The sequence below is a fragment of the Strix aluco genome, chromosome 5, assembly GCF_031877795.1.
Source record: "Strix aluco isolate bStrAlu1 chromosome 5, bStrAlu1.hap1, whole genome shotgun sequence".
NCBI lineage: Eukaryota > Metazoa > Chordata > Aves > Strigiformes > Strigidae > Strix > Strix aluco.
The window spans coordinates 50,170,481-50,193,064 of NC_133935.1; the positions used below are offsets into that span (position 1 = coordinate 50,170,481).

At 42.7% G+C, this 22,584-nt stretch overlaps 1 protein-coding gene across 1 annotated transcript in view; it reads right to left on the bottom strand.

Annotated features, from left to right (window-relative positions):
• Nucleotides 1-224: 224 nt before the first annotated feature.
• The window catches only part of HMGA2 (high mobility group AT-hook 2), a 128,914-nt gene continuing 106,554 nt past the window's right edge, over nt 225-22,584 (bottom strand). Inside the window, exon 5 of the mRNA XM_074825455.1 lies at nt 225-3,298. Within this exon, the coding sequence (XP_074681556.1) occupies nt 3,251-3,298 (48 nt within the window). The 3' untranslated portion in view covers nt 225-3,250. The remainder of the gene's footprint in view (nt 3,299-22,584) is intronic.

Sequence of the window (22,584 nt, forward strand, 5' to 3'; positions counted from 1 at the left end):
CACCTTCAGGGGAGCCTCATAGGATGTGTCCCTCTGCTGAGTGCCCACCCCTGGGGCCCGTAACAGCAAATGCACTTCATCTTAGGCACACATCTACGGTCCTGGGACAAAAAAAAAAGACTATTTGCAAGAAAAGCTTTTACAAATTTGGTCACTGTGACCAAACTTTATTACCCATTTTATGGAACTGTGACAAAAGTCTAGGAATCAAACAACATGGGGATCACAGAGGCTATTATGTTTATTGCGCTGAACAGACTGTGATAATCCATTAAAGGAACATTTTCAACAAGCAAGCGATTCGAAGTACAATCATAGACAGCAACTCTACACAAAGAATAAAGCAAAAAGTTAGAAGACACTCAGAAGAAAAAGTAAACTGTAGTTAAACATCTTGAAGCGTTTTTTTTTTTCCTGCAAACACACCTCTCTTGCAGAAATGGTAGAAGAGTTAAATGTCCAGTCTTAGTTAGCAGTGACCAATGACAGCAAAGAACAGTCGTATAAAATTTATCTCCCACAAAAATAAACTATATATATAAAAAATTTTATGATGTTCTCACTGACTCAATGGCCACATGCAATTTTTCAGTCTGAAAAAATGAGGTATAGTAGGCCCTAAGAGGTAGTAATGTATTTTGATTGTACTACAATATATAGAAAACAGAAGATTCAGTTCATCAGAATGGTAAGTCTCTCGGAGGTTGAAGTGTGACACACACCCAGCAATTATTTCTGTGTCATCCACTGAATACTGTTGTTTTCAAAAATGCAAAAAAAACCCCAAACCCCAGAAGGGACTTGCTAAGGCTTGATTCGATGCTCTTTGAAGTCAGCAGAATTCCTTCTACTGCCTTCAAGTGACAGTGGATTTGGCCTGTTAAAGCTACTGTATAGCTAGGATTATTTCTCTGTCATTTAATATTAATGTGTCTAGTTGTAATACTCCAATCATCTCTTTCTCAGCGATTTCTGTCACTGAACCCTCCGCGGGCTTTCGAGGAGGTCTGCATTTCTTGACACTGCCTCTTGGAAGAAGCCACTAAGTAGTTATCTTTAACTGCATTTGGCTCGGTACTAAAGCCATACCAACAGACGCCCTCCTGAGAAACTACCCCTGGCCCAGTTATTAATACTATGGTACAAAGTACTGACTAGGAAAGAGAGGAAGAAGGGAAATAAAACAGAAATAGAGAAAACTAAATAGGTGGAAGGGCAGAGAGAGAAAGAACAACAAAAGTGAGAGAGAGGAGAATAAAAAAACTCTACATAAGAAGCATTTAAAATAAATCTGGCTGAAACATATTACAAAATCACATTTGTGTAAAATACACAAGCTACTAATTATTTTTTTTAAACACATATTTGTGATTGCATTATGCAAAAGCTGAGCTTGTTGCTTCCCACCTACAAAGCTTCAAGTTTCTTTGAAGGTTTTTTTTTGTTCGTTTTTTTTTTTTTAATACGAAAGTAATTTAAAATGTGTTCATTTTCCACAAGTTATTTTACAAAAATAGTTTTGAATTAGGGATTAGTTGCAGTCCTAACTGTTTCAAACGTCTCAAAACTAATGCTGAAAGTAACAAGTTCATTCCATTTAAAGTCTGGAGGTAGATCTTTGTCAATCAATTAGTCCATTTCTTTAAACAATTCATTTGAGGTACAAACTTGGACAGTAATATTTAAACATTACAGCTAAATTTTTTTCTATGTCATGTAGTGTCATTGAAGAAAATTATCCTCACTAACCTATCAGCAATTCAGTACAAAAATATATTCAAGTTAACAGTACATTACACAGAAGTCTAGCAGAGAATAGGGTAAGTACATTAAAAAAAACCCAAACCAAACCAAGAGAAAGAAAAATACATAGTCATGCTGAAACACAATAAAGATATTGCTTCCTTAACTGCAATTAAGTGTTGAAGTAGAAATAAGGGGAAAATGCAGATACTCATGATTATCTACCCAGTAAAAATTTCCTGCATTGAATGTGTATAGCAGCATGTATTTATCAGTCTGTTGAGTTATTTGTAAAAATCAGAGGTAGTATTGAATAGTGGGGTAATATTGCATCTGGTGCTAAAAGTGCTGCTTTGAATGAAAAGATGGAGAAATGCCACTGGCACAGAAGTGCTCAGTGAACCATCCTATGTCAAAATACATTGCTTAAAGTAATGCACAAGCTTAGCTGAGGTACATGGTGTTAGTTCTTACATCATGACTGATGAGTAATGAGAAGAGATTCAAATCTTCTGAAATACTGGTACGGGGTGAGTGGAACTAGTCAAAACTAAGCAAAACATCTGGTTTATTTTTGTTTAGATAAATTCATGATTAATTTTGAGGTACCTTTCTGTATGTTTTAAAACACTTTTCTCGATAAAGACTTAGTCATTAAGGGCATAAGAATGTTTGGTGTCAGTCATTTTTGTTTCCACAGAAACGCCTGACTCTACAGAAAGCCAACTCCATCTGGCTTCCTATCGTCCAGAAGATGAGGGCTGTTCATTCTGTTTACTACTACTTCTGCTGATATGTTTGTATCTATAACTATACAACGTATCTTTGTCTTTCTTCCCTTTTGCAAAATGAAAGTACCTTTTTCATGTTGATGTCTTTCTTCTGATTACCAGCTGAAGTGAAAGATCAGCTTTCAATATTTTTCCTGAAATAACAGTAAGTCTTAAAAAAAAAAAAATTTTAAAAAATCAAGTACAAGTCTACAAGAAGGTTACAAAAGAGGAAGCAAAATATTTATCCCATCTTTGGTGTTCTAAAATTGACTAAGTAGGGAGTGGGTTGCTGAAGTGTTGCAAGGCTTTAGTGTTACACACCCAGCCTTTTCTATTTCAATGCCCATTATAATGACTATGTTACAAGTTTCTTGTTTATATGCAGTGCAGTGAATGACATAAACCTGATTCAGAGCTCTTCTTGACCCATTCACCCTTACTTAGCAGCTCAAACTATTAGTAGGTTAAGAAAAAAGAAAACAGTAATTAAAAGTTGCATCGTTAATCTGTGTCCCCCCCCCGTTGTGTTACAGCAGTTTTTCACTAAACCTGGGACTGTGAAGGGATTACAAAGAAGATGATTAGTCAAATCCTTTTTAAGGTTATGCAATTATTTTTTTCCCCCAGGCAAAAGTGGAAAGACCATGGCAATAGAAAATAAGTGGTCAAGGCAGTGTCTTCTCCCTTCAAAAGACCCAACTGCTGATGAGGTAGAAATTGCATGGTGTGGTCTCCTAGTCTTCCTCTGCAGACTCTTGTGAGGATGTTTCTTCAGTCTCTTCCTAGAATACACAAACAGAAAATATAAATACTGTGGTGAACATGTGTCTTAGGCTGCCACCTCACTCTCATGCCTGACAACTACTTCTTGAACTAACAAAATGCCCTTTACAGATGCTGTGACATCTGAAGAAACCACCATCTGGGGGAAGAGGGGAAAATCCCCTGCTCTCTGATCCCCCCACTTCACCTTGCCAGGCCTTCCTCCTACCCCAGGGGGTACCAAGAACAAGTAATCCGTGCCATGCTCTGTCACGGGCCTCTTACGGCCAGCAGACATGGGCAGCTAGAAAATGGAAAAGCATTTTGAGCAGGTATCCAATACTAAGCAGGTGCTCTGGGAAGCCTTCTCCTCCTCATCAGCTGTCATCCTCCGTCCTAGTGCTACCTTCATGTTTACCTTCAGCGGGCCTGACCAAATGCGATGCTCTTACACTGCTTATTTAACAAATGTGCAGTACCTTTCAGGACATGGGTGGTAAACTGAGGGCAATAAACGTTTCTAATCAAAGGGGCTGTCAGTGAAAAGTTGTTTTTTATCAAACGCTGTGTATCATCACCTAAGACAACACGTGAAAAAGATCTAGGAAGAAGAGGAATTTACCCCCTCAGCCAACTGAGACCTTTTAAGAATGACCAGCTTAAAACAGCTTATAACAGTCTTCATACTTTAATAGATTTGATTTTCCACATGGCTTCATTTTGTCTGGGTGGCTAACTGACACAATTTATAACTCTCTTCCTTTCCCAGGCCACTACAGTACACCATTCAGCAAAGCATGCCTTAAAGCTTGCCTGCGTTATATGACCAAGCTTCCATTCATTAGTGTTTGAAACACCTCAGCTGTGAAGGGCTCCTAAATGCTACCATGTGTGACACTGCTGCAGAGGAGCGGCATCAAGGAAAAACACTGGGCTTTAATCATAGGCCACTGCTCACTGCAATCCCCTTTCAAAAGGTTTCAACCTCCCCCAACATCCCCCTGCAAGAAAAGGCTGAAAAAAAGCTGTAAATCTAGGGAATAAACATAAGTATAAATGAATGGATGACAGCTTAAAAAATACACCCATAGCAGCATCAAGCCATGAGATTTCACACTGGTTTTGTTTAGTCTGCTTTGGGTTATGTGGGAAATGTGAAAAGCATGAAGCAAAGGCTCCCCCCTCTCCCTTCATACCCCCACCCCCTGCTAAAGCTTGGGCCTCAGATATTTAAGCCAGTAGGTTTATACCTCTTGACTAGGAAACAGGCCATGACCCTGGGGTACTCTCTCGAGCACCAGGCACAAAGAAAGATGTAGCATGATCAAAGCTGTGGATGGAGGAAAGAGAGCAAAGTCAAGTGTCAGCTGCCCTCTGACCTTGAATTTTCAATTAATATTTAAATTCCAGAAGACACCAATCTATCATGCAGATGAACAATTTCTTCCTCACAACAACTCGTGTCCACTTGTAGCAGAGTTACATTCACAGTGCTGCTACAAAAATTATCCCCGACTCATGAAACGATTAAGTGAATTTTTCTCTGCTCCTGGCAGCATTGGGGGGACCTGAGCTCACACTCCACTGAATCCCATTAATGCGTAATGCATTTTCCCTGGTTATCTTCCCCTGCATAACAGGACTGTGACTGTTACAACATTTAGCCAAGAAGAAAAATGTTATCTACAGGCACCTACAAAGGGCTAATTTGGGCTGCATGTGGAGAGACAGCGCAAAATATGTTGGTTTGAGCCTTGGTAACTCAGAACTCAGGATGACCGTGGCAAACACTGGCTTTGCCTCCAAGCCAAGGATATCAGTTAAAAATTGCAACTGTGGATTCTGTGCTCTTAATACAGGTAGACATATTTTGGTATTTGATGATGATCACGTGCTTAATTCCTTACAGCACCACGGTCAGCCTTGAGCCTCTCATTGTTTCCCAGAAGACAGCAGCGCACATGTGGGAGGAGAGCAGCAGCTCCCTTTGTTTTATGCTTGGCTTGTAAGGGAACTACTGAAACCTGATGGACTCATTTTCCATGAAGGTAGACTTCCAGTCACAGCATAAGAAGGATGGGGTAGAGGAAAAGTATGTGGAAGGACATACTTCAGAGCCCAGGTGGGCTGTCGGTGGCCACAGAGAGCTATTTTTAGTTAGAGCTGACCACTCTAGTGATTTTTACTGTGAATCTCACAATACTTTTTTTTTCTTGTAGCCCCTGCTGCAGCAACCAAGAAAACTAGTAAGAAGCTCTTCCTTCATGTATATATATATGTGTTCATGTAATGAAGGATGAGTTTCTCTTATCTGCATGTGTACATGTGTTACACATGCAAATGTGTGTACCTGTAGTACCTGAAAGGATGAGAAAACAAAAATCAAGCTAATCCCCCCAAAATATTTAAATAATAAACTAATTATTAAAAAATGTTTGAGATTGGCAGACTTCAAATTCACAACAGTCTTGGGAAAGACTTTTTTTCATGAAGAAAAGCTGGCAAAGGGATCAGAATGTTGTGCAGCAAAAAGAAAACTTTCCTTCATTAAGTTCATTCCTTGCAAAAGCTTAAGATAGCTCAGTTACAGATGGGTAGTTTTAAGCCAACCTATCATGTAAGTCCCTTGTCAAGACACAGATGGAGACATGATTGCTGCTCTGAAGTGCTTACAATTCAAACAAAGGGATAATACAAATCAGACATATATGCATGGAGGAACCCAAAAGCAGCGAGTAGAGGTTCTGAAAGAGAAAATGCAGATGTATAAGACATAAACAGAGAGGGATTTTTTGCACTTGTGAAAAACTGGTTGCAAATATCAGACAGTTGTGCAGCTGTGATCCTTAACCCACCCTTTGCCTCTACAGCACCCATGTGAACACACACTTCTCCCTAAAAGATGGAGCAGGGCAAGTGTTTTGAAAACTGTGCACCCCTTAGAAGTGGCAAATTGGCTCTACACTGAGTGATTTCAGCCAGAGACTTACTGAATTGCATTGCCTGGCATGTCAGGGCCCTGGGAACCTCAGGGGATGGATGCTTTATCATCAGTTAGCACTCTCCAGGCACTTACAAGTCCTCACAGACCAACGAAGGTTGATGGCATAGCCATGTATCATAGGATCAGTCCCTCAGTCAAAAGCTGAAGGAAGAACTGGCGCTGAAGCTAAATATTTTGTAAGTCCAGGTGTGCTTCAAATCAAGTTGTAAAGAACAGCAAAACTCAAGAAGGAAAGCATGGTCGTTAGAGAAGACATCAGAAATCTAAGTCACTCAGTCACAGCATGATAGCCCTGCAGAGCATAAATTCAGCAACACCACCACAGGAAGCGCTCAGCCAAGAAGCAAATGTTTCAGGTTACACCAGCCTTAATTCAGGTTGTTCTCACTTTTTAGGTGCATTCACTGTAGTTGTGGAAACAGAATGGTGACATGTGTTAATTGAGCGTAAATGTTCATCGACCCAGTTTTGCCTTGAACAGCTACTCCCCTGTTATTTGTTTTCTGCTGCAGCAAGCTAGAGAGGCTGGGATAGCACACTGCAAAGAGAAACCTGAGAAAGCTTCAAACTAACCAGGTCGGATCTGGCTAACAGAGAAGCCACAGTGACACAGAGCTCAGGGTGAATAGGACAAGCACCTGAAGGGTAGGGTAAATACTCACATGCGTAACTCAGGCTTTACTCCCTGCTGCTAAGATGATAACCCAGGTGGCTCCCCATGCATCTGTGTGCCCCCCATACATGTGTCCTCAGGGACACACGTGACACTTCAGACACACACGTGACTGACATGTGCCACAGAAGCAGTTTTACTTGGCACATCCTGTTCTTGGTTGTCGCATGCATGGGTACGTTTATCCCAAGTTGCTACGTGATACTGTAAGACAAATTTCAAGCCAGCACGCTGAGCTGTTTCCACCCTTAATTGCTATAACTGCCCTGACAAGCAGGGAGTGATGGGGAGCTGCTGTCTCTCCCAAAAAAGAGCAGCAAGAAGACTTTCTCCAAAGCTCCTATGTGCACAAATGTTTAACAGGTCTTTTCTTGAGGGGCATCACTGGCCAGCGGCTGGCAGATGTGGACACTGAACTGGGAACCTCGCCTCTCACTGATGCTGGGCCCCAGCAGGAGAGAAAGAACAAGGGTTTCCCAATGGCTCACAGCAGGTATCTGCTCTCAGAAGGGCTACTCTGCTGGGGGCTGGCACCTGATCTGCAGAAAACAGACTCTACAACTCAGAGAGTTATAAAGCAGGTATGTTTACTCCGGTGCTGGGGTGCAAGGGGATTTCTCCACAAAGCTTGCACACCAACAGCACATTTTACCAAAAACTTATAGAGTGTGGATATTCATTGGATTACATAATACAAATATCCATATGCATAAGTAAGGCTGGGTTAGTTCAAAGGGCTGGTGTCAGCAGTTTATGTTATCTTTGCACCTGCGCATTGCCTCCTGGTGGTCGTCTTCAGGGGTCTTTTGGAGGAAGGCTTGTAGTCTTTCTCACCTTGTACTTTTCCTCGGAGCATGTGCAGATTCTTTTAGCCAATTTCTTGAACAACAAAAGTGGTTTCAGCCGGTTTACTCATTCTATCTTATCTAAAAGTACCAGTGTATCAATTTCTACCATCCACATATGGCTATCTACTCATTAAAAGACTAAACTAGTTAGAGCACATCTGCTTTCCCAGGACAAGAAACATATTTTTGTCAAACATAGTAATTCTTGGTAAGTTTCCACAGAAAACTGCTTTGTTTTGATGAACACAGTAGTCCTTGGTAAGCTTCCACAGAAGAGTCAGGGCAAGCAGGATTATTAAGCAATATTCAGAAATCATTATAAGTTGCTATAAGTTGCTATAAGTAAATAAGTTGCAAAGCAGGTGATCATTTCCTTGTATCACACCGCTGTTGTTAGATCCGGGAGGCAGGACAGCAGGCTTCAGGCTTCAGTTAGAAGTCCTCTCTGCAGCCATTATGCCTATTTGGTCTTGCCCAACACACAATTTCAAAATATTACGTTCTTGGTGGGATCTGGTTGCGTGAAGATAGGACCCCGGGGCCCTTTTAGTTGCTCTGGGTACCTCATCTAGTATCCAGCAGCCAGGCCAGAAGGGTGCTGGTCCCCTGTGTCATGCCCTCCTGCTCTGTGTAGATGTCTGTCATCCCCTGGGACACCTAAAAGGGCACAGAACAGCAGTGTCGAGATGTATGGTCCCACTAACCCTCTCCAGAGCTATAATGCTTCATCTCTGCTTTTGAAGGTTCTCCACTGTGGAAAAACAAACTGGTGCATACTGCAGGAATATATGAAGTGGTAACTACTAGCACATGCACCTCATTCCTAAAGCTCAGACGTGGCACCATCCAGAATGGAGCTGCGCAATGAATGATGATATTTAAACAACAGTGTCTTTTCAGGTCAGAGTCACTCCATCTTCCCAATAGACTTCTTTCCCATGACATCCTGCATGGGTGAAATGTAGCTCTACTTGTTGCTCAAGATGTCCATCTGGTGATCCACATTTGGTTGGTGCAGGCTATTTTTCTGTCAGTACAAGCAGCCAGTAGCATCCTGGTGTCCTCAAGAACAAACAGGTTTAATTGGTCTTTGTATGTCCTCTGCATTCCTTTTTTTTTTTGGTGGACCCCCACAGAATGGTCACAACAAAACCCAATGATGAGACAACTGTTGGGTGTTTGAGAGGAGCATTCCCCCCATCTGCAGAAGGGCAACTGTTTGGCATTTTTTGTAAAAACGTTTGTTCTGTTCTAATACCCTGGAACAAAGCTCCTTTACGGTTACTTCAAGGTTAATTGTCTTTGCCTCAAGAAACTCACTAGCAATTCATTTTTTTCACCTTCTGCTCATGAATTTCTGAATTGTGGATTTAAAAAACCAGAACCAATTTTGTGAGATGAACTGCAGGATCATAGTAATGCTACATACGGAGCCTCTGCATTTGTCAGAGCTTTTATTTTATAACAAAGTATTAGCTATTGGCACAGATTTTGCTGGCTGCTTTCTAAGCCCAAGAGGGTATGCTTGAATAGATATGTCAAAAAGAACTGCTGACAAGAGCAACTTGCAAACTGTGGGCCATTGTCTGCTGTTAACTTGTCTGAAATCCCCTGGCATGCAAGCTAATATTTTGAGAGGAGACCCTGAAGCCAGTGGCTCCTATTGCAGACACAGGGGCCCAGGCTGTGCCCAGCTGAGACACAGTGCCATCCCGACTGCTCCACAGCCAATGCAGCAAACTCCTTTAGAAATTCTTACAGCACTAACAGACAGAGTAGGTTTGCTCTGCATGAAGTTTAGGGTGGGATCTGCTGCTTTGAGCTACTTCTCTCTCTTCAAAGGGCACTGGTGAGCTTAGTGACAGCTGTTACTCAGCAGTAAGGCAAAGTTTATTTCCAGAAGCTGGATTCAGAGCTCAAATTGTTGCATGTATTTACTTCACACATCACAATAAAAGGATTTTTTAGGGTGTTGTGGTATAAGCCCAGAGGGCAACTGAGCACCATGCAGCCGCTGCAGCCGCTCGCTCACTCCTTCCCCCCCCAGGGATGGGGAGGAGAAAATAAAACAAAAGGCTTGGGAACCGAGACAATGACAGGGAGGAATGACTAACCAATTATGGTCATGGGCAAAAGACAGACTTGATTGAGGAAGAAAAGGAACATAAATTTAATTTGGACACCACCACCACCAATCTACCAATCAAACAGAGTAGGACAGTGAGAAAATACAACCACATGTTAAAAAAACACCTTCCCCCACTCTCCCTTCTTCCTGGGCTCAGCTTTGCTCCCCATTACCTCCTCCCCTCAAGCGGCACAGGGGAGCAGGGGATAGGGGTTGTGGTCAGTTCATCACCTGTTGTTTCTGTCTCTCCTTCCTCTTCAGGGGGAGGACTCCTCACACTCTTGCCCTGCTCCAGCATGGGGTCTCTCTCATAGGAGACAGTCCTCCATGAACTCCTCCGACATGAGTCCTTCCCACAGGCTGCAGTTCTTCACAAACTGCTCCAGCGTGGGTCCCTTCTGCAGGCTGCAGTCCTCCCAGCAACAAACTGCTCCAGCACGGGCTTCCCTCAGAGTCCTCCCGCCTTCTTCAGGTGCAGCCACCTGCTCTGGCTTGGGGTCCTCCATGAGCTGCAGGTGGGCATCTGCTCCACTGTGGACCTCCATGGGCTGCGGTGGGACAGCCTGCCCTCTCACCATGGGCTGCAGGGGAATCTCTGCTCTGGCGCACCTCCCCCTCCTCCTTTCTTCCACTGACCTTGGTGTTTGCATAGGTATTTCCCTCACTACTCCTCCTCTTATCAGGTTCCCCTTCTTAAATACGTTATCACAGAGGTGCAGCCACCATCACTAATTGGCTTGGCCTTGGCCAGAGGCGGGTCTGACTTGGAGCTGGGGGAGCTTCGAGAAGCTTCTCACAGGAGCCACCTCTGTAGCCCCCTCCCTCACTACCAACACCCTGCCACATGCAAACCCAACACATAGGGCAGAAGACATCACCATAACCATATACAGAAAGGCCACACAACTCTTCTTACTGCTGGATTAAAGCATGTTTTTAAGAAAGGCACGTAAGGAAATTATTTTGATACAGAAATTCCATATCTGAATACATATAAGTCAACCAGCCCATAAGCAAGCTATTTCTGTGCACTGTCACTGCCAGCATGCAAGAAGGAGCACAACTCTATCTTGGTGGCTAAAAGCACAGTTAAAGACTCTGCCTACAGAGCAGTTCTGAGACCCCCTTCCCTCTCCCACCACTGTTTCTGCAGTCACTGACTAAAGTATGGGACAATCCTGGAGGTAGTGAGCAGGCAGGTCCCTCCAAGGAAGCAAAACTCTTGGTACTTAAATGATGTTAAAGGTAAAATAGAGAGATGACAGCTGATGGGGTAGTTTTGGATTGAGATTTAAGGACTGGAAACCAACATTCTTGCTTTAAATGTGTAAGTTCCTATGGACTTAGCCTCTAATGGCTCACCTCATCATGTAAGGATGACGGCCTTCAAAAGACTACAGACTTGGCCATGGCATGAGTCCAATATTTGGATCCCAGCAAGCACCCTTGTTGAGCTGCCGCTTAACTTTCCCAATGCCCAAAAGCATGCTGGTGGGCATATGCACAGCTGCCTAATGCTCTTGGGAGCAGTCTAAGGGCTGACAAGTGTCTTAAAGATCATTTTGACTTGGAGATGTTCTCAAAGTTTCCACATTCAGGAAGGCAATGCACAACAGACAGTATGAGTAATACTTTTCTTTGAGTGTGCACGTATGCACTAGTTTGCAAACTCACAAGCAGACTTGTTTTGAAATCCCCGTGCTCTCTGATTTGAAGCAGGTATTTCAAAATGCGTTTTCTAGCTTCTAGGAAGAAGCCTACCCACCAAGCTGTTGTGTATGGAGGATGCATCTTTCTTCTGTTGAAGTCACTCCACTTTTATATAAATGGAAAAGGAGCAGATGGAAAGGGAGCAGAGAAAATAAAGCAAAACACTGATGCTGTCTTGCAGGTGATCAGCCCGTGGCTTTTGAGCTGCATAGTTAGTGAGCAAATTAAGGGAGTCCTCTCCTTTCACTGCTGGAACAACACTGCTTGACTAACAAAAAGGCTGTTCATGGGGATAACTGGATGATCCACATCCCCAGCTGTTGGAGGAAGTGAACTAGCTGGGGCAGCCAGAGTGAAATTGCTAGGGCTGCACTGTGACTCAGCTGCTGGTGGGCATGGCCCAGGCCAACAACAGTAGTAGAGGTCAGAGAGAGCTACCATCCTTGCACACCCAGGAACCACTCCTACAGATCCCCTTCCTCTGCTGGAAGAAGTGTCTCACAAGGCTTGGCCAAGTTTTGGTCCTTGAGTAACAGGTTCAGATAACCGGAGGGGACCAGGACACTGCTCAGGAAGATCCCCTCAGGACAGGACAGGACAGGACAGGACATTCCTCTTTAAATTAGAACAGCCGCCTTTAAATACAGATTCAAGTCTCTTCCTGTTAGATTAAGGGGGATTCAAAAACATTTCTCTATCTCCTAGCTTAACTCCCACCTGGAGAACTGTTTGGTATAATGGAGTGATAATGAGTCTCTGGTTACTTTGAGAGAAAGGGCTTATCTGACACAGGATTTTTAAATCCAGGAGGGCTCACACTGAGAACTTCCAGAAACAGGCATTAGACTGGCCGGACATTTAGCTACCTGAGAAAGTACCTGCCTTAGGCTCTGCCTCTCAACATGTCCTACAGATAGGCTTGAACTAACTTCAGCTCCAAGAGCCCAACTTTGCCATGGATTTTAGAGCAGCCCTGAAGTTAACTCAGCAGTGAGGTTTCTGCAAGGCAGCAGGTCGCTCAGCACTGAAGTTTCTGCAAGGCAGCAGGTCGCTCAGCACTGAAGCCTGTGCTGCTGAAGCCTTTTGAAATTGAGACTCAGCTGTCTAAATTACGTCAGGCCGGATTTCTTAAACACGTTTTGGCATCTGAGTATAGCAAGTGCCTTTTTGACCTAAGCAGGTCAAAACACTTTGAAAAAATCTGTTCCCCATGTGATTAAAAGGAGACTGAAAATCTCCAGCAAAATCTCAGTACTGGTCAAAAGAATTTTGCAGGAAGCACCATTTAAAGTCTATAAAGCACAGACCTAAAGTGAAAATGGTGCTTGAAGCAATCGTGGGTGCTGTGCTAATACTGACAGAGACGTATTTTGTCTTGGAGAGCTTCAACCCTACAAGATGTAAACAGTTCTGGTGGGAAGGAAATAAAATATTAAGGAAAAGAAGGCAGGGGTTGCTGTTAGAAATATATACAACCAAGTCTGGATTAACCCCAGCTTTGAGAAGCTGCTCTTACAAACCTCTTGTGGAGGCTGTAAACTGGAGGAGTTGGTAAACTGCTTTGCATTCACACAGCACACCATGCTCCAGAGCCAAAATCCAGACTGGAATGCAAGGCAAGCAGAGGCTCTAATAATAGTCTCTAATCACTAATACAAACATCCATAATTAGATGAAAGAGCAAAAAAAGGTGGATGCCAATCTTTAGAAATCCTTAGGCTTGTACAGTTCACTGAAACGCTGTGGGTCACTACATTACCTCTGCTTTCTTGTGGCAGTGGAGATGGCAAAGCCCAAAAGGATACTGGAGCCCACACAGGTAAACCTGAGGGAGCCTGCCTTCCTCCCGAGCCCCTGTGGTACTTGAAACAGCGCAAAGTTCTGTGCGTATTTTATGTGAAGGTCTCCCTGAATGGAGTGGGGAAAGGAACACTAGGACAGGCTTTGAAATGGAGGTCAAACTCACATCATTTCCCTTTTGCTTCCCCCCCATTTTAGAACACGAAAAAGAGAATAAAGTAAGGCCTGTTAGATTTCTATTCTCCTCTCCCCCACCCTAAAACCAACTGCTTGTTCCAGGCAGGAAGCAACTGCCAGAAGTTATTCCTTTATCACTTAAAAAAGCATTATGGCTCCGTCCACGGAGCCACTGGCAACTGCGGTTTGGGAACAGCTATCTATCTCTAATGATAAATAATAAAATAAAGCATCTTCCCTTTTGAATCCCAGCTGAGAGATTTTGCCAAGTGATCAAACTTGTCTGAACCTCGGAGCAGCAGCTTTGAAGTAATAAGAAAGAGATTGAAAACCTGCAGCCAAGAGCCGCACACACCTCATTAGAGCCCAGCCATGCGGGAAGGAAGGCCGAGCAGCAGCCGCTGGGCCCAGCCCCATGTACCCACTGGAAAGGGGCTGCGGGAAGGGAAGATAAAAGAGCCTTTCACAGTGGAAGTGCACTGGTGACATTTTTACGAGTGCCAGCCCCAAGGGTGAGTGGCCCATGCCACACTGCTGCCCGCCAGCGCAGGCCTCAGGGTGGGCAGGGGTGCAGGGGGCTCTGCCGCTTCTGTCGCTCTTCCTCAGTCTCCCCCAGCTTTTCCCTTCCTTTCTTTTTTTGTTTCTGAACGAGACAGTTTAACATACAGGGCTCTACCTTCCCCGGGTTGTGCTCAAAAAAGCCCCCCCAAATGAGAAACATATTTCTGAAAGATAGTGAGCTGGATTCTCCAACCTAGTTCAGCAGAGTTCATGTGAGACTTTGTGGTATAATTCAACTAAATGATTTTTTTCCTTAAAAAAACCCAAAACAAAACAAAAATACTAAAACTTAACAGACTTGTAAAACGCTTTTAAAAATGTCTGAAGAGTTTAATCATAGATCTTACCACACAGACACTGGTGAGGCTGTGTGCTGGCAGTAAAGCAGAGTATTTAACTTTGAGAGCTGAAGTTCTGGGTTTAATTTTCAGTTTCAGACTAAACAGCAGGTCTGCAGCGAAAGGCAGGGCTGAGCAAAATGGGGTAATGGAAATGCTTTTCTTGCAAACTTTACTGCTTGTGTAACCATGGAGCACCTCTTTGTGCAGGCAAAAGCGCAAAATCAGAGAAGTTTGTGTTGGTTTTAATAAACTCCCCCCTAACCCCTCCCTTTTTTTACTGCAAAGAATTCTGCTGCTATTTTATTATGTAATGCTGCAGGCTAAAAATATATCCCTAATTTAAGCCATCTTGCCAATAAATCTACAAATACCAGGTAATCCAAAAATGGTAGTTATGGTTTATTGACATACTCTTCTTGTCATCTTAATATGTTCAACTCCTAAAGGATTTAGAGTGATGCATTTAAAGATTTTTTCAACTTCTTGAATATCTCCACACAATCTGGTGGAAAGGGTGATAAAGTATGGTCCTCTTCAGCACAGAGCAGCAACCCAACTCCTCAAGCTCCATCTGTGCCGCAATCCATGCTACCACAGGGTGAAGCTTTTTCTTTCTCTACGCAAGATAGTCTGATTCAAAGTGACTGGGGCTGTCCAACTTAATAGATAGCGATTACTTCCTTTTGATTATAGAACCTTTGAGAGTTTCTTTTCCAATTGAACACATCTAAATTCTATAATCAAATCAGAAAAGGTATTGTGGTGGAAACGTGTGTTCAAAACACATTTTCTTTTAGGACTGAGACAGATTTACTGCAATTTATACCTCAATGTTAATCTATTCTACTCTTCCTAAACATAAAAAACTACTAATATAAATTACAGTTAATGCCTCACTATATAACACAGTTCTCAGGAGACTATTAAAATGATGGGTGAGTGGCCTAACATACTGTAACTGTCTCTTTGCTGTTCTGATTTCAGTTTCCAGATTTTGCCTCCAAATAAGCATGTGAATCAGGCAAGGGGGTGGAAGCCATTCACTGCCCTGAATCTGATATCTCCCAGGTCCTAGAGCTCACATGTCCCTTCCTCCCAGACTCAAGTCTGGTTTCAATGGAGCTCTCATTTTTCTTCCCACTAATCCTGCCACAAGATCAACCATTGGTAACTCTGTGAGAAATTAAATACCAGGATGTGGGAAATCTGAGATCTGAATTCGGGCAGAATGTGGGTGATTCATTTTTTTATTTCTTTCCTTCTCTTTTCCCATGGTTGTTGTGTGGCAAATAACTCTCCAAACCTGAGATCAAAGATTGACCCTGAACAATGTGACTGCATTGACAGAGCAGAGGCAAAGCAAGAAGTACATCAGCAATATTATATCCCTTTTTTATTATAAGTAACAGTTATTTCTAAAGAGAGATTTTGGCCAACATCTTCTAAAAACATTCTGGCATTTCCAGAAATGCCTTACAATGGGATCAGCAGCAGAACTTCATCATGGTGATGCTCACCATCTGCTGGAGCAGACTTCATAAAGAATTTAACATTTGTGGCATTGGGATCCCAATGAAACAGGATCCATGAGATAGTTTGCTATGCTGATGTGAGTGCTACAAAGCCCAACAGTCACGCTTTTGTTTTGAATGGCTTTTTTCCTTTCTTGATGTATTTCTCCTTTATTTATTTAGGTCCTATAAGGATGAACTCAAGACACTTACAAACACTGGATTGCCCAAAGGTTTAGGTCCTTCATGCGCTACTTGGCAATGTGCTGATGTCTGAAAACCACTTACATATTCCTGTAGCCTTTAAGATGAAGTACCTAGGAGCACAATTCTCACTGCATAGCCTGCTAAGAAGTTGTGATATTCCCAAACTTCTTACTCTGTCTGTAAACACAGCAGCACCATGCTCACAATATCCAATAAGCAATCGATGACCAGGAGCTCTGAATCGACCCCCAAACAGCAGCCTGTCACAGCCAGTGCTTGCCATTTGGGTTGCTTCACACCATCACAGCACTAAGGGACAGCACAATGAGAGCACTAACAGAAACGATATGGGATGAAAGCTCCACTGGGGAAAATAGTTTTAGAGTGTCTATCACAGTTTTATTTTGTGCTGACTTTTATGAATCCTTTGCCTGAGTTGTCCTCTCTGAGCTGCAAGGGAGGAGGCATGCTCATAGGTCCAGCCTATCCATCCCAGCCTTAACATCTGGCACAGGTGTCACAAGCTGACAGGCTGCCCAAGGAGGCCACATGTTACCCCAGAGTAGCATGACAGCACTGATTTCAAGGAACTAAATTCACCAAATTCCACAAATGCCCCATAGTGACTGACAGAGTAGCTGTGAAATGCTTCTTCTTCTATTCCAAGACTGTTATTCTGGGCAACAAGGGGACCTTATAAAATTCCCCAGATGTCATGGAAACCCCAGAATGAAATATGATATTGGCTTCTTATTGCTTCCTTCCAGAACATGTTTAAAGATGTATATCAGTTAATAAGGGTTGAGCATACTGCTCTTTTCCCTAGCCAGATCTTTTTTAATAGCGCTGGTATGCAAATACTATAACTAACCATCCTAGCTAATTATTTAACATAAAAAAATGTATTTTCATTGGTCTTAACTTTGATTTTCGTTGCGTTTACCTTATTCCACATCCACTGCAGCATACCTAATTTTTAGCACACAATTTGCAACAGAAATTACATGGTTCTGAACTGGCATGGCAAAGATGTAGCAATTTCTAAAAGTGGCTACATAGAAGATTCATGTCCTGTGTTTTTCAGCACAGCAGGTGTTACAGCCCTGGAGTATCTATTAATAATATTTATGTCAGGAAATAGGGCATCTTTCAGTCATATTAGACGGGTGTGGAGGAGCAACAATGATGCTAACTGTGAAAGATGCAGAGCTTCTTATGATAGAGAGCTTCTATGATAACTTCAGCAATCAAGCTCTCAGCAAAGAGCGCTTTCTTACTGTGCAGCTTTCTGACACACCTTACCTTTGCTAATTAGTATTTTGATTATTTTTATTGCTGAAAGTCCAAAGGCTGATTGTTCTGGTAGTTTCAACTTTCTGGATATCATTCTGGAAGCATCTTAAAATAATCCAGATTTTCAGGAGGTAGACAAGTACTGCCTAGAATCCTGTCTGTCTGTGAAGATACTCAAGTGTCTGTGAAGATACCCAAGTGTTAGCAGCACAGACTCTTTGTTACTCTTTGAAATCTTGGCCAAAATATGTAGCATGTGTATGCAAAAGTAAGCACTGTTTAATTTACTCTTGACTGACATTTTTTTAAACACTGTTTCCTGCCCAGCCATCTTCCTCAATCGTGGTTCCCAAGTACACGTCACCACTCTGCTCTTCTGGCTATCACTAGTGAGATTTCAGTTCACATCAAATCAGAGTCAAGTTCTGAACTGGATAGCGTACCTCCCTAAACAGCTTCCGTGGTCACAACCATGGGGTCAAACACAAAGCTACCCTGTTCACAGTCATCACCTGCCTGTCTAGGTCTTCTTTCCCAAGCAGGGAGGGGAGAGGGAAGAGGTGGGGAGAGCACAAAGAGGAGCACTGCTGACTTAGGGAAATGCTTTAGCTTACCCCTTAGGCCTCCAGCCTTCTACCACCAATTGCAGTGCCTGCTCCAAGTGCAGCAGCATGGAGCAGCTCAGCAGCTGTAGTCCCTGAACATTTATATGTACTTTTAGGGACAGGTTTTGCCCAGCACACAGGAAAAGTGCAGTGACCTGAGAGCATGTCTGTATTGAATGGTCAAGTGGGTGACCAGTGCTGCATTCAGAAAGCTGCCTCCCTACTCTAGGGCTTGTCTCAAGGGAATTAAATATTGTGTATTTGAACAGTTAAAATAATCTTTTTTTGCTCTTGTTCAGAGCTGAAGGCTCTTTCTGTGTTGGGCTATGCCATGGCACTTCAGCTCTTCAACTGACTCAGGAACTGTCTGACAAGGACATGACATCTCCAAGTGGCACGTTGCAGCAGGCAAGACTCTGAATCCCCCAGACAGTCCCTGACAAGCCATGAAGCAAAAATATCTTGCTAAATCTGATTCTTTTTTAGTCACAACAAATCGTGAGTGTGGGCACTCTCATATCTCTCTTACGCAAGAAGGGAGCATCAGCACCTCAGTTTTAGCAGAAGGGGAATCCCCTGGCAGCCTGGAGTGCTGCTGGGATGAGAAATGGGGCTGCTGCTTAGGTGACCTATTTCCAGAGCAACTCCTGCGGCCACCATGGTCATACGAAAGCAGGCTTCCCCTGCTCCCCTGCAAAGCTCATTCTACCCTCACCCCCACCCCCCCGCAAATACTGGATCCTAGCAGAGGCCATACAGGGTTTCTAAGTCCTAACTAATGTGAGACAGGAGCCTGGGGTAGGCAGTGCCTTATGACAGTGCAGCTGCTGGGCAAGTGCTTCTCACTCCTGCAGTGAAGCTAAGGTGCCTGCTGACTGCAACAGAGACTGGGCAGGTAGGGGTTGGGGTATTTTGTGATTTTCTCTATAAACACCCAAACTCTGCCTGTAGGGAAACAGGGCTACCTCTGTATCTTCTGGTAAATCAAAAAGATTGAGGGCTGGATTACGAAGGTTGTTTGAGTATCTAGTAAATCAATGGTTATGATGCACACTTAAATGCTTAACTACCTTTGTAAAAAACACCTGCCTGTTCCCTTTGTGCTCTCCATAATGATGGAAATGCTGGGCAAGCTCCTTCTATATTTTCATTACTGGTAGGATGGGTTCAGTTGAAGAAAATACTCAAATGAGCTGTGAGCAAAAGCAATTTTTATAAAAGTGATTTTTATAAAATTGATTTATGGTAATGATCCTGTGGCTCCAGTGTTCATTGTGTGAAACTGCACTTGCCAGCAAAGTCTTTGTCATCCCAACACTGAAAGGCCAGTGCGTACTTACCACTATCGATAAAATAAACTATAAAAATGTAAAAAAAAATAGTCTCATAAAGCAGCAACCTACATCTTCAGATCACTGTATTTCTGATTTTTGACTCTTTAAAAGTGACTGAATATCTGAACATACTCCTGTCCTGAAGGTAATTTTTCTTCTTTTCTTCCCTTCCTCTGGTCACATAATATCTCAGCTTATTTGTTTAATTTATTTACAGCCAAATTTCTGGAAGCAGCCATCTCAAAAATGTTACTCTACCATAGCTATGTAATAAACGACAATCATAAATACTTAAAACCTTGGAAATCTGAATTTTACATGGATTTGGGTGTGTAGCCTCATTGAATTACAATATTCAGAGTCTATTCAGAATTGAGGTTGTATAAATAAAAAAATATTGGCTGTCAGAAATACCTGACTTCCACTTCTAGCCTTCATTCTTTAGCACAGGTTAGTGCTTCATCTGTTCATAGAAGTGATAATTGCAACTTCCAGATTTTTCCTCAGGTTTTTTTTAGTTTTTATTTCAAAAAACTGTGCTCTTTTCTTTTTTTAGTCATCAGACAAACTATTCAGTCTCCCTGTCACAATAAACCGATCATAAAATAAGACTGAAATAAGCCAATTATAAAATAAGACTGAATATGTCTTCCTTTGGAAACCACATGATGCAGTTGCCACAATTTGCCTTGGAAGGAGAAAGAAGGTAAGGACATTAAGACCAGCACCCTCCATGAGACTCCCATCTCCTGCATCCATGAAGAAAGCAAGAGACCTTCCTGATTTCCTTAAAATCAAATTCAAGCCTCTCCCAGAGCAATGGTAGGCCCATTCCTGCAGTTCAGGCATCAACCTAATTTCTTAGTAATTCTGGCTGTAGTCCACAAGTTTGATATTATTCTAATTATTTTTTTTTTCATTTTACACTAAGCAATCCTTACAGGTTGCCTGAAATATAAGCAGCAGAACTGGTAACAATGAAACATAATTTTCATATTGGAGCCATTTTTCATAGGACTTCCCATGACATTTTTATCCATTTGTTACAAGGATGTTTTCAAATCAGAAAAATGTTTCCAGAACACTCAAAAGCAAAATCTGGAAGGATTTTGCAAAGCAAAAGTGTTCAAAAACTAAAATCAAACCCTATTTTGATCTGAAAAACGCAGTCCCCCGAGTGATCATAATATTGTGAAGCTCTGGAAAAACAAAAATTCCAAGGACATCTATAGGGAAAAGTGTCAAAAAACACAGGTTATTTCATGATGAAGCTATGCAAAACCTCTGACCAGTTTCAACAAGCATCATCCCCTGTCTGGTGGTGGTAGGAGGCAGGGCACTGAGCCGGAGGGCCCTGCAGCAGGTCCAGGGCTCAGTCCCACTGGGAAAGCTTTGGGCAGCTCCACTGGGACCACGCTCCACATGGGGAGGCACAGTGAGTCTGGGCTGATGGAGCTGTGATACACACTTGCTCGGCATGTGTTCCACATGGTACCAAGAGCCTCCAGTACATAGATGGCCTCTGCCGCTGCCTCTGGGAAAACATTCAGTATTTGCTTTAAAAAAACCAGTAATAAATGAATGGCAACTCAGCCTTTCAGAGGATGTTCTGGAGTGGTGTATATAACACACATGCACTTACCATACACTGAAGTATAAAATTCCATGTACCATTGGAAAATAAAGTTTTACCCCTCTGGGACCTGACAACTTTCTGACTCTCTGTATCAGTAAATACAGAAAAAGTACACAATACACAACACAGCTTGCTGGATGCAGTGGGTAGAGCAATGAAACCCTGAGGCACCAGGTCAACCTCCAGGGAAGAGGTTTTTCAATGTTTCTACAGCAAAGGCTCAGTTGAGTAAGGCTGCAATATTCCTGGCTTGGCAGTACACAGGTTGGGCTTAGACAGTGACACATGCTCTCTCAGATGTGTATGTGCACCTGGCTTGGGTGCGAAGGATTTGCCATCCAGTCTGTGGCAACGTAATCTTCTTTTCAACCTGCTGAAGAGGATTTCTGGTGTATTTCTACTGCATTTTTGTCTGGGATTTCCCAGAAGGGAAAAAAATAAATCCACATGTGGTAGCTAGCACGTACGCAGAACGCCCGAAGCTTGTGGAAGTGCAGATTTATTGCTCAGCACAGAGAAGTGACGCAGCACGTGCACCATGGGCCTGCTGCCCAGGGCATCCCAGCGCATCGGACCTGCCACACAGCCACCATGGGTCCCGCCATGGGTCCCGGGCTCAGCTCTGCTCACCAAGTCTGCTGCTTTTGGGCTGCATATGAATGTGTGAATCACAGATGTAGGTCCTGTGCTGCAGAGCCTATCTGACGCTTTTAGCATTTACTGTGTCCTACGCTGAGTAGGCATATGTGATGGACACAGCTGGGGAACACATACAACTTGAGGTTGTGAGGTGGATATATATTATGACTAATTAACATGCATAACTTTAGTGATACCAAGACTAAGAAATGAATAACAGGAAAAAATACAGTGAATCTGTATTTTCTTTCCTATACAAAATAACACTTCTCTTTTTAGCTTTTATTCTTGTTGGGATTTGATTTTTCTGGATGTTTTAAAAGCGTCTAATGTTTTAAAAGCATCTAATGCAGCTACGCTTTTTTGTGTACACTTTACGTGTACTTTTCTGACTGATACACTGTCTTTCTGACTGATAGGCTGTCTTTCAGACTCAGATACAAAGGATTTGCAAGGATTTGAGATATTAATAGACCTCCCAAAGAGATTATAAGAAGATTTTCAAAGGGCTGTTCTACACTCACAGTATCTAGAAATGATAAAAATAAAACATGTCCTGTTTCCAGAAAACTCTGATAGCTTTCATGATGTTTTCCTAAAAATATCTGTTTCCTTTGTATTACTTAAGAGTGTAACTCCTCCATATGGCTGAGGCCACAGCTGCTGCAAATAGCTTAAAAATGAGGAAATAGAGAAATTTCTATTTCTATTTCAACTGCTTATTTGCACACCTCAGTAAGAATATTACTACATCATGGTTGTTAGATCTGGCTGTCCATACTTCAGAGACAGAGTGAGTTTCAAGGGAGCGTCTTGTTTTTGAGGTTTAGGCACATATT